This window comes from Talpa occidentalis, unplaced genomic scaffold (genome assembly GCF_014898055.3).
Source record: "Talpa occidentalis isolate TD23 unplaced genomic scaffold, MPIMG_talOcc4v2.1 talOcc4.2, whole genome shotgun sequence".
NCBI lineage: Eukaryota > Metazoa > Chordata > Mammalia > Eulipotyphla > Talpidae > Talpa > Talpa occidentalis.
In genome coordinates, this window is record NW_023602073.1 from 16,784,867 (window position 1) to 16,798,434 (window position 13,568).

The following is a 13,568-nucleotide window of genomic DNA, read 5'->3' on the forward strand; positions in this document are numbered from 1 at the left end:
ACAATCTGAGCCCGAGCAACTAGATTACAGAGTATTTATTGAGTAAAGCAAGGGACACAGCAGCTGGGGATGCGTGAGTCAGGGCGCGTGTGACCTTCTCAGTCTACAAGCTGTGTCCCGATTTCAGCTCATCCACAGTCAGCCTGACATTTTCCAATTCATTTCCCACTTTTTAGTTTTTATTCCATCATATCTATGGTGTTCAAATATCTGGTGCAGCTTCGAAGACAGTTTATTTTAGGGTTCTAGTTTGTGTGAGACAAACTACAGTCAGTAACCAGCCACTTCCCAGTGTACTGCTTTTTGTTTCATCCTCCTGGCCTTTCTGACCTCCCCTCTGGTGTATGTGTGGGTTAGCACTTAGAATTCACTGTCCTTGTCTCAGAAGCTTTAACTCTCCTGAAGTCCCTGCCTGCACTGTCCCTGAAGCTGCCTACCTAACCCTAACTTGCCTAGGACTCGGTACCCCCTCTACGGATGGAGCCCCTCACTGCTGTTAGAACAGAGGGTGTAGACCTGACCAGTCACTGCCTCCTGCTGAAAATGGGTGACGTGGGTGAGCAGTCAGGGCTCCACTGTGGGGCTGCGATCTAAGGGCCCTGGGAAGAAGGACGGTGGAGGTGTCCTATCAGGCTCCATCTGAAGGACCATCTGACGTCTGCTGGCTTTGTGGGGACAGGAGATGATTCTGACAACGGTGTTGAGGATGTGAGGCCCAAACTAGAAAATCATAAAAAAATAGTGAGGGAACCAGAAAGAAGAGCAACTGGGACAAATGTTAGCTTCTTAGACAGGCCAAGATTGATTATAGCCAACTAGGCTCTTTTCCCGCTTGTAAGGCCATCTATGCTATAGTTTTTGTTTTGTTTTTTTTTTTTTTAATAACTCTAAGTTTTTTTTATCTCACTAGAAGTGTTAAAGTGTCCTGGCTCAGGCTAGTCATCAGTAGGCCAGTCTAAGGAAAATGGAGCAAGGCAGAGTAACTGGCTCCTCATTCACCAAGATCGTCATTTATTTTTGTCTGCCAATATCAAGTCACCCGAGGCTTGTCTCACCTCTGTGCTTCTTTAAAAATGTCTTCTTCTCCTGTACCTTGTTCTTCATAGTCAGAGGCTGCTGACGGCCATGCCTGTCCTCCCATCTTGGCCCTAGTTTGGGCTGACCCCTGGCTCTCAGACATTTCCCCAACATACTATTCCATGATCCATATGGACACTCATAAGGTGGTGAGAGTCTCGTCCCTATTCACTCCCACTGTGATGGCCCCTGCTGTAGAACACAGTTGTCGAAATGCATGCCAGCCTTTTTTTTTTTTTTTAAAGATTTATTTATTTATACAAGCACTGGGTACAGTCAGAAGCACGGGAGGGTGAGAGAATTCACCAGAGCCAGTAAGGAATGAGCAGAACAGGCAGAAGGACCGAAGTACACTGCTGAGGGGAGCAGCGGGCGGCAGGAGAGGTCTGCGCGCCATGCGGGACCCTCCTCCGGTGGCTGGGGAGCAGCCGGAGATCGAACTGGTGCCACAGAGGCCGTGGGCAGCTTTGCAACCCAGCGCCCAACCGCTGCGCCACCGGGGAGGCCCACATGCCAGCCTTTTTTATCTTCACATTTGTGCAACATTAGAGAAACCGCCATGTGCGTCGTCATGTGACAGATTCCCAAAACAGGCACAGAGACCACCAGATTTTATTTGTGCTGCAGTCCTGGAAGCTAAACAAATCAGCAAAAGAAAATGCCCTAGAGTTCCTCAGTGGGTTTCGAGCCCAACAATTTGGGAGTGAAACTGAGGAGCTTCCTGGAAGAGATTCCTGATGGACAGGAGAGCTTTCTATACAAAGGCTTCTTTTAGATGGTTACTGTCTAGTTCTGTGTGCAGCGTTTCCTGGCGAGGCTATAAAGTCTGTATAGCTCTGCCTGAGGGTCAGCACATGAGGCTCAAGAAGCCGGTAGTCATAGCCCTTGGGCAGTTTAGTTACCCCTTTCCAGCCTCATATTCTACAGCAGACGTGATGGCAGCAATGCTGCCAAGTGCTCTGGGATTAACCTGTATAAATGTATAACTGCAACTGTACAACTGCACACAGTCCTCAGGCTGATTATATGAAAGTTTAAGGATTCAATGATATTTCATGTGATTATAGTCTCTTGAAAGCAGGGATTCCTCTCAGGAGCCTGATGAATCTGTCATCTTAACTGTGCTTTATTCTTCACTCAATTTTGATCAGAAAAAATTCCAGGATGCTGTGAAGAAACTGATAGAACTCTTGGACCCGACTGAGAGTCAGAATTTGAAGTCAAGAGAAAAAACAGGAGAACAGGAGGTAAGAAGTTGAGTCTTGCCCATCCTAGAACAATGCAGTGGATGGGGCTGGGCAGAGTATAAACCTGATGGTTTATTGTCACCAGCTCATGAGAAATAGATGACAGCCAAAGAAACTTGTGTTATTTTTATGTCCCTAGTGTCTATGAGAATTTGTCTGTATCTTTTCTGCCTAATAGTGTTCGGTTTGAATACCCACCAGCTCAGCCTGTAGAGACAGAATTCTGGTCTTTCTTACATAGAACTTCCTAGACTGGATTTCACATTATAAATACCTCAGATTAAAGATCTGAAGTGTTAACTAACTTTATGACTAGAAGACCTCAAACATGGCACTTTTGACACATTCACCACCATACAGGCTTTGCATTTGCCCTCCATACTGCCTACCCCTTGTTCCACACACTATTCCTTACTAGCAGTGAGTACAGAGTCCCTCCAGGTGAGCTCATGTTTCTGCAACTCATGAGGCTGGCGATGAAGACAGAGCTGCTGCAGCTCATGCACACTGGGGGCATCTGAGATTTTCCATAGTTGCCCCTCTCCTGGGAAGAGAACCCAGTTGGCAGTTAGTGCTCCAGACTATTTAGTCATCCTGCCTCTCTCAGGGGTATGTTCCAGCCTCTGCACTAATCTCTTGTGTGTGCGTGTTTAAGTTCACACTCAGTTGGCAGTTAGTGCTCCAGACTATTTAGTCATCCTGCCTCTCTCAGGGGTATGCTCCAGCCTCTGCAGTAATCTCTTGTGTGTGCGTGTTTAAGTTCACACTCAAAGGACAGTCACACATCCCTCATGTTAGGGTCTTGGATAGCGGGGAGAACCTCCATTGTTACAAACATGAAGGGAAACCACATGAATGCTAGAGTTCCGCTGCTCTCTTCTTGTCCTGCACAAACATCCCAGTTCAACCAGGTCAGTGACCTTGACATCAGTGTCTCAGTCACTGCCACATTCCGTGAACTGATAGGGTAGCAATGGAAAATTCAATTCTGTATCTTCCAAATTAAAGAGTGTCCCACCAGATGGGTTTGCTTTCTGCTGGTCATAAACTCACAAATGCTAAATGCTCTGGCTGGGTGATGCTTATTGCTGGTAACTATGAATCAGATTCTGGGACCCAGATCTCCCCTCTGAGTCCAGGGGAGACACCAACCAGCCTGTTGGTGATGTTCATCCAAATCCTTCCCTTCACACACTCTCTCAGAAAAGAGGATTTACATATCCCTGTGACTGGTGGGTTCCAGGTGGGAGAAGGAACAAAGTGACGTTGTTCAGTGATTGAACTTTGTGTCAGAAGGATGAACTATATGTGCATATAGAGTCGGCACCACAATATGAAGATGATGCCGATAATGAGAATGAGTAGATGGGGCTAATGGTGACCTTTTGCGACTGCATCTCCAATAAACCCTGGGTTTACCTAGTGTTTGACCCTCTGATGTAAATACAGTGGTCGAAATATGCACCAGCTTTCTTTTATCTTCACATGTGTGTAACATTAGAGAATCCGCGATGTGCAACACCATGTGACAGATTGCCAAAACAGACTCAGAGACCACCAGATTTTATTTCTTCTCTGTAGTCTGTGAGGCTAAACCATTCAGCAAAAGAAGATTGCCTGGAGTTCCTTTAGTGGGTATTTCCACCATTTTGGATTGAATCTGGGGAGCTTCCTGAAAGAGAGTCTGGATGGACACAGACAACTTTCCACATATACAAGGTGGAGAAAGATTCCTTTTAGTGGGTACTGCTTGTTCTGTGTGCAGTGTTTCCTGGTGAGGCTGTAGAGACCCGTATAGCTCTGCCTGAGGGTCAGCACATGAGGTTCAAGAAGCTGATAGTTATAACCCTTGGGTAGATTAGCTAACCCTTCTGCAACCTGCAGTTCTACAGCAGACATGATGACAGTAATCCTGCCAAGTGCTCTGGGAATACGGGGTCAACTATAACACCACACATAGTCCTGGGGTGCTTATACTGTAAGGGTAAGGATTTAAATATTTTTCATGTGATTCTAGTCTCTTGGAAGGCAGGGATTCCTCTCAAGAACCTGATGAATCTGTCATCTTAACTACACTTTCTTTCTTCATCCAAATTTGATCAGGAAAAAATCCAGGAGGCTGTGACAAAAGTGAGAGAACTGTCAGAGCAGTCTAAGAGTGAGAAGTTGAAGTCAAGAGAACAAAGAAGAGAACAGGACGTAAGTTGAGTTTTTTCCATCCAAGAACATACAGAGAGGGCCTGGTTGGGGAAATCATAAACGTGATGCTTTATTCTCATCAGCACATGAGAAATAGATGACAACCAAAAAAGCAACATGCTTTATTTTTATTACTCTAGTGTCTATGAGAATTTCTCTGTATCTTTTCACCCTTATAATAGTGATTGGTTAGGATGCCCAGCAGCTCAGAACGTAGGGACAGAATTTTTATCTTTTTGCTCTGAGCATCCTAGACTTGGTTTCACATTATAAATACCCCAGATTAAAGAACTGAAATGTTAAATAATTTGATGATTTGAAAACCTCAAACATGGCACTTTGACACTTCCACCACCGTAAAGGGTTTACATTTGCCCCCCCAAGCTGCCTCCCCCATGTTACACAAACCATTACTTATCATCAGTGAGACCAGGTGCCCTCCAGGTGAGCTTATGTCCCTGCCACTCATTAGGCTGGCGATGAGGCTAGAGCTGCTACAGCTCATGCGCACCTGGGGTCTCTGAGACTTTCCATAGCTGCCCCTTTCCTGGGAAGAGAACCCAGCCTTGATGAAAGATTGAGGTCATCCCTCAGTTGGCAGCTAGTGCTCCATCTTACACATCTTACGCACTGCATCAGCATCACACTGTGCAGCCCCCATCTCCACTCTCCACTGCACAACGGGTTCCTCCTCCCAACCTGAACCTCTCCCCAGTAAACAGTGTCCCCGTGTCCCTCCTGTCACCTGGTCCCCGTCATGAAAATATAGTCTTTTGGTCTCTGAGCATAGTCTCTCCCCGGCTCATCCATGCTGTAACACAGCAGAGTTTCCTGTCTTTAAGGGTGACTGTTCTGGCAGATTGTCATGAGGGAGCAGGAGCAAAGGGAAGCTCTTCATTTGCGCTGGCGGCTTCACACCTGCAGCCCAGAGGAGATCTCTCTCCACAATCTGAGCCTCAGCAACTAGGTTACAGAGTATTTATTGAGTAAAGCAAGGGACACAGCAGTTGGGGATGCGTGACTCAGGGTGCGTGTGGCCTGGAGGGCGCTTATCTGTTGTTCCCTGAAATTCTCAGTCTACAGGCTCTGTCCCAACTTCAGCTCATCCACAATCAGCCTGACATTGTCCACTTCATTTCCCCTTTTTTAAATTTTTATTCCATCGTATCTGTGGCACTCAGATCTCAGGGTGCAGCCTTTGAAGACAGTATTTTTTAGGGTTCCAGTGTATGTGAGAGAAACTACAGTCAGTCACCAGGCACTGCCCAGTGTACTGTTTTTGTTTTGTCCTCCTGGACTTTCTGATCTCCCCTCTGGTGTATGTGTGGGTTAGCACTTAGAATTTATTGTCCTCATCTCAGAAGCCTCTTTAACTCTCCTGAGGTCCCTGCCTGCACTGTTCCTGAAGCTGCCTAATTAATTGACTTGCCCTGGGACTCTCTATCCCTTCTACTGGTGGAGCCCCTCACTGCTGTTAGGATAAAGGTCATCAATCTGACCAATAACTGCTTCCTACTGAAAATGGGTGATGTGGTTCCACTGCAGGGTGGTGATCTCTGGGCCTTGGTAGGAAGGACAGTGGAAGCATCCTATCAAGGCTCCATCTGTTGGACCATCTTTTGTCTCCCGCTTTGAGGCGACAGGAGATGATTCTGACGAGGGTGTTGAGGATGCAAAGCCCAAACAAGAAAATCATAAAATGGGCCTCCCCTGGTGGTGCAGCGGTTGAGCGCTGGGTTGCGGAGCTGCCCGCAACCTCTGCAGCACTGGTTCAAACCCCAACCGCTGGGCAAGGGTCCCACGTGGCGCGACAGACCTCTCCTGCCTCCCACTGCTCCCCTCACGCTCCTACGCTTCTGACTGTACCCAGTACTTGTATAAATAAATAAATCTTTAAAAAAAAAAGTTTAAAAAAAAAAGAAAATCATAAAGAAAATTAGTGAGGAAACCAGAAAGAAGAGCAACCAGGACGAAGTTGGTTTCCTTTAGAGGCATAGATTGATTGAAGCCAGCTAGGCTCTTGCCCCTCCTGTAAGGCCATCTGTAATACAGATACATTTAATAACTTTAGCTTGTTTTTCATCTTGCTAGAAGTGTTAAGGTGTCCTGGCTCAGCCTAATCATCAGTAGGCCAGTGCAAAGAAAACAGAGCAAAGCAGAGTAAGTGGCCCCTGATTCAACAAGAGGATAATTTTTTTTTTGACTGCCACTTTTAGGGTCACCCAAGGCTTGCCTCACTTCTGGGCTTCTTTAGAAATTGTGTTCTTAACCTGTGGCTGGTTTTTCATAGTCAGAGGCAGCTGACAGTCATGCCATCCCTTCTTGGCCTGTGGTTTGGGCTGACCCCACATCTCTCAGACGTTTCCCCAAAATACAATTTCACGGTCCATATGGACTTAGATAGTATGGTAAGAGTCTCCTCCTTTTCACTCCTGCTGTGATGACCCCCTGCTGTAGAATCCAGTTATGGAAATACGCCCCACATTTTTTTTTTTTAAAGATTTATTTATTTATTTATTTATTTATTTATTTATACAAGCACTAGGTACAGTCAGAAGCGCCAGAGGGTGAGAGAATTCACCAGAGCCAGAGCGGGGAGCAGAGCAGGCAGAAGGACCGAAGGACACTGCTGAGGGGAGCAGCGGGCGGCAGGAGAGGTCTGCGCACCATGTGGGACCCTCCTCTGGTGGTCGGGGAGCAGCCGGGGATCGAACTGGCGCTGCCAAGGCTGCGGACAGCTTTGCAACCCAGCGCTCAACTGCTGTGCCACCGGGGAGGCCCCACACCCCACATTTTTTATCTTCCATGTGTGTAACATAAGAGAAACCACAATGTGCAAGGTCATGTGACAGATTCCCAAAACAGGCATAGCCGCCACCAGATTTAATTTTTCCTGCAGTCTGCAAGGATAAACCAATCAGCAAACGAAGACTGCTTGGAGTTCCTTCAAGTGGTTTTGGGACACACCAATTTGGGAGTGAATCTGGGGAGCTCCCTGAAGAGAGTCCTCATGGACACAGATAACTTTCCACATATAGGAGGTGGAGAAAGGTTTCTTTCAGATGGTTGCTCTCTTGTTCTGAGTAGGAAGCATTTCCTGGCGAGGCTGTAGAGGTCCATATAACTCTGCCTGAGGGTCAGCACATGAGGCTCAAGAAGCTGATAGTCATAGCCCTTGGGCAGGTTGATTACCCCAGCCTCCGATTCTACAGCATACATGATGGCAGCCATCCCACCAAGTGCCCTGGGAATAAGAGGTCAGCTGTATAATTGCACACAGTCCTCAGGGCACATGTACTTAAAGTGTAAGGATTCAACACTATTTCATGTCATTCTAGTCTCTTGGAAGGCAGGGACTCCTCAAGAACTTGATGAATCTGTCATCTTAAATACACTTTGTTTCTTCACCCAATTTTGATCAGGAAAAAATCCAGGAGGCGATGACAAAAGAGAGAGACATGTTAAAACAATGTTTGAGTCTGAACTTGAAGATAAGAGAACAATCAAGAGAGCAGGAGGTAAGTTGTTGCATCTTTTCCATCCTAGAACATAGACAGAGGATGTGGATGGGAAGAGAATGAACGTGGTGGTTTATTGTCACCAGCCCATGAGAAATAGATGGCAGCCAAAGAAACATGCTTTATATTTATGTCCCTACTGTCTATGTGAATTTCTTTGTATCTTTTCAGCCTTATAATAGTGATTAGTTAGGATGCCCAGCACTGCAGCCAGTAGAGAGAGAATTTTGATCTTTCTTGCATAGAAAATGCTACACTGGGTTTCACATTATAGATCCCTCAGTTTCAAGAGCTGAAGTGTTAAATATCTTCATGTGAAAACCTCAAATATCTTCATGTGAAAACCTCAAACATGACACTTGGACACATTCATCACCGAAGAAGGTTTGCATTTGCCCCCACACTGCCTCCCCCATGTTCCATAAACCATTCCTTGGGTGCAGTGAGAACAAGGTCCCTCCAGGTGAGCTCGTGTTCCTGCCGCTCATGAGGCTGGCGATGAGGACAGAGCTGCTGCAGCTCATGTGCACTGGGGGTCTCTGAGACTTTCCGTAGCTGCCCCTCTCCTGGGAAGAGAACCCAGCCTTGAGCGAAAGATTGAGGTCATCCCTCAGTTGGCAGTTAGTGCTCCAGACTATTTAGTCCTCCTCCTCTCTCAGGGGTGTCTTCCAGCCTCTGCACTAATCCCTTGTGTGTGGGTGTTAAAGTTCACATTCAAAGAACTGTCACACATCCCTCATGTTAGGGTCTTAGGTAGCAGAGAGAACTTCCATTGTTACAAACATGAAGTGAAACCATGGTAATGCCAGAGTTCAAGCTGTTCTCTCCTTGTCCTCAAATATTCCAATTTATCGTGGTCAGTGAGTTGACCACAGTATCTCACTCATGGCCACACTGCGTGAGCTGATAATGTAGCCATGGAAACTGCAGTCCTGTATCTGCCAAATTAAAGGGTTTCCCACCAGATGGGTGTTTCTGTTTCTGCTGGTCTAAACTCATGGATGATAAATGGACTCTGGCTGGGTGAATGCTTACTGCTTGTAACTATGATCAAATACTGCAACCCAGACCTCCCCTCTGAGTTATGGGAGTCACCTCTCAGCCTTGCTTGTTGATGTTTAGCAAAAGCCTTCTCTTCACACACTCCTTCAGAAATGGATGTTTCCATATCCCTCTACCTGGTGGTTCCCAGGTGGGAGAAGGACAGAGGTGATATTCTTTAATGGGTAGGTTTCATGTCGGAAGGATGAACTATTTGTGCAGATGGAGAGTGGAGAAGGCCGCCCACAATGAGAAGATGATGCCGATAACGAGAACATGTAGATGGGAGAATGGTAATCTTTTGAGACTGCATCTCAGAGAAAACCTGGGTTTACCTAGTTTCGACTTTGCAGATAGTTATACAATGAAATTATCTAGCATCTGTCCTTTGTCCTCTTGTATTTTGATTGAAGAAGAAAAAAATTACTTTGGTGACTATGATAATTATGACACCGTCTCCACATATAAGTGCCGGCTTCCCTGTTGATTCAGCAGAAAATGTTGGACATTCCTCCACCTCAAAGGACTCGTAAAGTCTGTCTTTGTCACTGAACAGACCTTTCTCAGTGTGTGTGATGGGGGCTTAGGGAACAGTGTCAAAAAAACAAATCACAAATTCCCCATGCTCCCCGTCTTACACAGTGTCTTTACTGGCATCAGCTTCACACTGTGGAGCCCCATCTCCACTCTCCATCTGCACAACGGGTTCCTCCTCCCAACCTGAAACTCTCCCCTGTAAACAGTGTCCCCAGGTCCCTCCTGCCACCTGGTCCCCCCATTCCACGTTCAATTTTTAAAGCTGACTAGGTTAAAGAAGTCATGAAAATACGGTCCTTTTGTCTCTGACCAAGGTGTCTCCTGGGCTCATCCATGCTGTAACACAGCAGAGTTTCCTGTCTTTAAGGGTGACTGTTCTGGCAGATTGTCCTGAGGGAGCAGGAGCACTCAGAGAGGAGGAGGGAAGCTCTTTATTTACGCTGGCAACTTCACACCCGCAGCCCGGAGGAGATCTCTCTCCACAATCTGAGCCCCAGCAACTAGGGTGCAGAGTATTTATTGAGTAAAGCAAGGGACACAGCAGCTGGGCATGCATGAGTCAGGTTTCCTGTGGCCTTGAGGGCGCTTATTCGTTGTTCCCTGAAATTCTCAGTCTACAGGCTCTGTCCCAAGTTCAGCTCATCTACAGTCAGCCTGACATGTTCCTCTTCATTTTCCCATTTTTATATTTATTCCATCATATCTATTGTGCTCAGATCACTGATGCATCCATTTCAACACATTTTTTTTTATAGTTCCTATGTGTGAGAGAGAAACTGCAGTCAGTCACCAGGCATTGCCCAGTGTACTGTTTTTGTTTCATCCTCCTGGACTTTCTGACCTCCCCTCTGCTGTATGTGTTGGTTAGCATCTAGAATTTACTGTCCTTTTCTCAGAAGCCTCTTTAACTCTCCTGAAGTCCCTGCCTGCACTATCTCTGAAGCTGCCTACTTAACCCTGACTTGCCCTGGAACTCAGTACCCCTTCTACAGATGGTGCCCCTCACTGCTGTTAGGAAAAATGGTGGCTATCTAAGGCACCCAGGAGGAAAGACAGAGGAGGACTCCTATCAGGCTCCTTCTGAAGGACCATCTGAAGTCTACTGGCTTTGAGGTGACAGGAGATGATTCTGAGAGTGGTGTTGAGGATGCAAGCCCAAACAAGAAAAGAATAATGAAAATTTGTGAAGGAACCAGCAAGAGGAGCAACCAGGACAGAAGTTGTTTTTCTGTAGAGGCCAAGATTGGTTGTAGCCTACAGGTCCTTGTCCCAGCTGGAAGGCCATGTGTAATACAGATATTTTAAATAACTTTAGTTCTTCTTTTGTCTCACTAGAAGTGTTAAAGTGTCCTGTCTCAGGCTAGTCATCAGTAGGGCAGTCTAAGTCTTTTTTTTTTTGGGTCTGCCACATTTAGGGTCACCTGCTTCTTGTCTCACATCTGGGCTTATTTAGAAATCGTTTTTTAACCTGCAGCTGGTTTTTCATTGTCAGAGGCAGCTGACTGTCAAGCCTGTCCTCCCCATCTTGGCCTGTGGTTAGGGCTGACCCCCTGTCTCTTGAATGTTTCCACATAATACAATCCCATGGTCCATATGGACTTTCATAATATGGTGAGAGTCTCCTCCCTCTTCCCTCTTGCCATGATGAACCCTTGTTGTAAATACAGTTTTCGAAACATGCGCCAGCCTTTTTTATCTTAACATGTTTAAAATCAGAGAAACCATGATATGCAAGGTCTTGTGACAAATTCTCAAATAAGCAGAGACCACCAGATTTTATTTCTCCTGCAATCTGCAAGGCTAAACCAAACAGCAAAGAAGACTGCCTAGAGATGCGTCATATGGGTTTAGTTCCCACCAATTTGGGAGTGTATCTGAGGAGCTTCCCAGAAAGAGTCCTGGACACAGACAACTCTCCACATATAGGAGGTGGAGAAAGGCTTCTTTTAGATGGTTACTCTCTTGTTCTGTGTGCAGCGTTTCCTGGCGAGGCTGTAGAGGTCCATATAGCTCTGCCTAAGGGTCAGCACATGAGGTTCAAGAAACCAATAGTCATCGTCCTTGGGTAGGTTAGTTAGCCTTTTCCCCACCTCCAATTCTACAGCAGACTTGATGGCAGCCATCCAGCCACATGCGCTGGGAATTAGGGGTCACCTGTATCACTGCACACAGTCCTCGGGGCTCTTATACTGAAAGTGTAAGGATTCAATGATATTTCATGTCATTCCAGTCTCTTGGAAGGCAGGGATTCCTCTCAGGAACCTGATGAATCTGTCATCTTAACTACGCTTTCTTTCTTCACCCAATTTTGATCAGGAAAAACTCCAGGAGGCTATAACAAAACTGAGGGAAGTTTTAGACCAGTCGTTGCATCTGAAGTTGAAGTCAAAAGAACAAACAAGTGAATGCAAGGTAAGAAGTTGTCCTTTTCCATCCTAGAGCATGCACGGAGGGCGTGGTTGGGTAGAGCATAAATTTGACGGTTTATTCTCAGCAACCCATGAGATATAGATGACAGCCAAAGAAGAAACCTGCTTTATTTTTATGTCTGTAGTGTCTATGAGAATTTCTCTGTATCTTTTCAACCTTATAATAGTGATTGGATAGGATGCCCAGCACCTCAGCCCGTAGAGAAAGAGTTTTGATTTTCTTGTATAGAACATGTAGACTGGGTTTCACATTATAAATACCTCAGAATGAAGAACTAAAATGTTAAATAACTTCATGACTTGAAGACCTCAAACATACCACTTTGACATATTCACCACACTACAGGGTTTGCTCTTTCCCTCTACGTTGCCTCCCCTATGTTCCACAAACCATTCTTTGCAGGCAGTGAGGGTCCTTCCCAGGTGAGCTCATGTTCCTGCTGCTCATGAGGCTGACGATGAGGACAGAGCTGCTACATCTCAGGTGCACAGGGCGTCTGTGAGACTTTCCATAGCTGCCCCTCTCCTATGAAGAGAAACCAGCCTAGAGCGAAAGATTGAGGGCATCCCTCAGTTGGCAGTTAGTGCTCCAGACTATTTAGTCACCTGCCTCTCTCAGGGGTGTCTTCCAGCCTCTGCACTAATCCCTTGTGTGTGGGTGTTAAAGTTCACACTCAAAGGAGTGTCACACGTCCCTCATTTTAGGGTCTCGGGAGAACCTCCATTGTTATAGACATGAAGGGAAAACACGTCAATGCCAGAGTTCGAGTTGCTCTCTCTTCATCCTCCAAAAAGGTTCCAATTCATCCTGATGAGTGACCTTGACCACAGTATCTCAGTCACTGCCACACTGTGTGAACTGATAGCATGTCCATGGAAATTGAAGTTCTGTATCTGCCAAATTATGGGCATCTTGACTTTCATTTGGGCTGAACACAGTTTCTCGGACGTTTCCCCAAATTATAAGCCATGGTCCTTATGGATTTTCATAGAATGTGAGAATCTCATCCCTATTCACTCCTGTCATGATCACCCCTTGCGCTAGAATACAGTTATCGAAATACGCACCAGCCATTTTTATCTTCACATGTGTGTAGCATTAGAGAAGCCACAATGTGCAAGGTCATGTGACAGATTGCCAAAACAGGCATGGACACCACCAGATTTTATTTCTCCTGCAGTCTGCGAGGTTAAACCAATCAGCAAACGAAGACTGCTTGGAGTTCCTTCATGTGGGTTTAGTTGCCACCAACTTGGAGTGAATCTGGGGACCTTCCCGGAAGAGTCCCGATGGACACAGACAACTTTCCATATATAGGAGATGGAGAAAAGCTTCTTTTAGATGGTTACGTTCTTGTTCTGTGTGCAGAACAAGTCTCTGGTGAGACTGTAGAGGTCCATATAGCTCCGCCTGAAGGTCAGCACATGAGGTTCCAGAAACTGATAGTCATAGCACTAGGGCAGGTTAGTTACCCCTTCCCCAGCCTCCAATTCTACAGCAGCATGATGGCAGCCATCCT

The 13,568-nt window shown here is 46.1% G+C and overlaps 1 protein-coding gene across 1 annotated transcript in view; it reads left to right on the forward strand.

Moving 5' to 3' along the window:
* Positions 1 to 13,568, forward strand: part of LOC119251746 (golgin subfamily A member 6-like protein 6) — a 51,625-nt gene that overhangs the window by 26,147 nt on the left and 11,910 nt on the right. The window contains exons 12-15 of the mRNA XM_054698394.1: positions 2,229 to 2,324; positions 4,428 to 4,523; positions 7,946 to 8,041; positions 11,936 to 12,031. Coding sequence (XP_054554369.1) covers positions 2,229 to 2,324; positions 4,428 to 4,523; positions 7,946 to 8,041; positions 11,936 to 12,031 — 384 coding nt within the window. The remainder of the gene's footprint in view (positions 1 to 2,228; positions 2,325 to 4,427; positions 4,524 to 7,945; positions 8,042 to 11,935; positions 12,032 to 13,568) is intronic.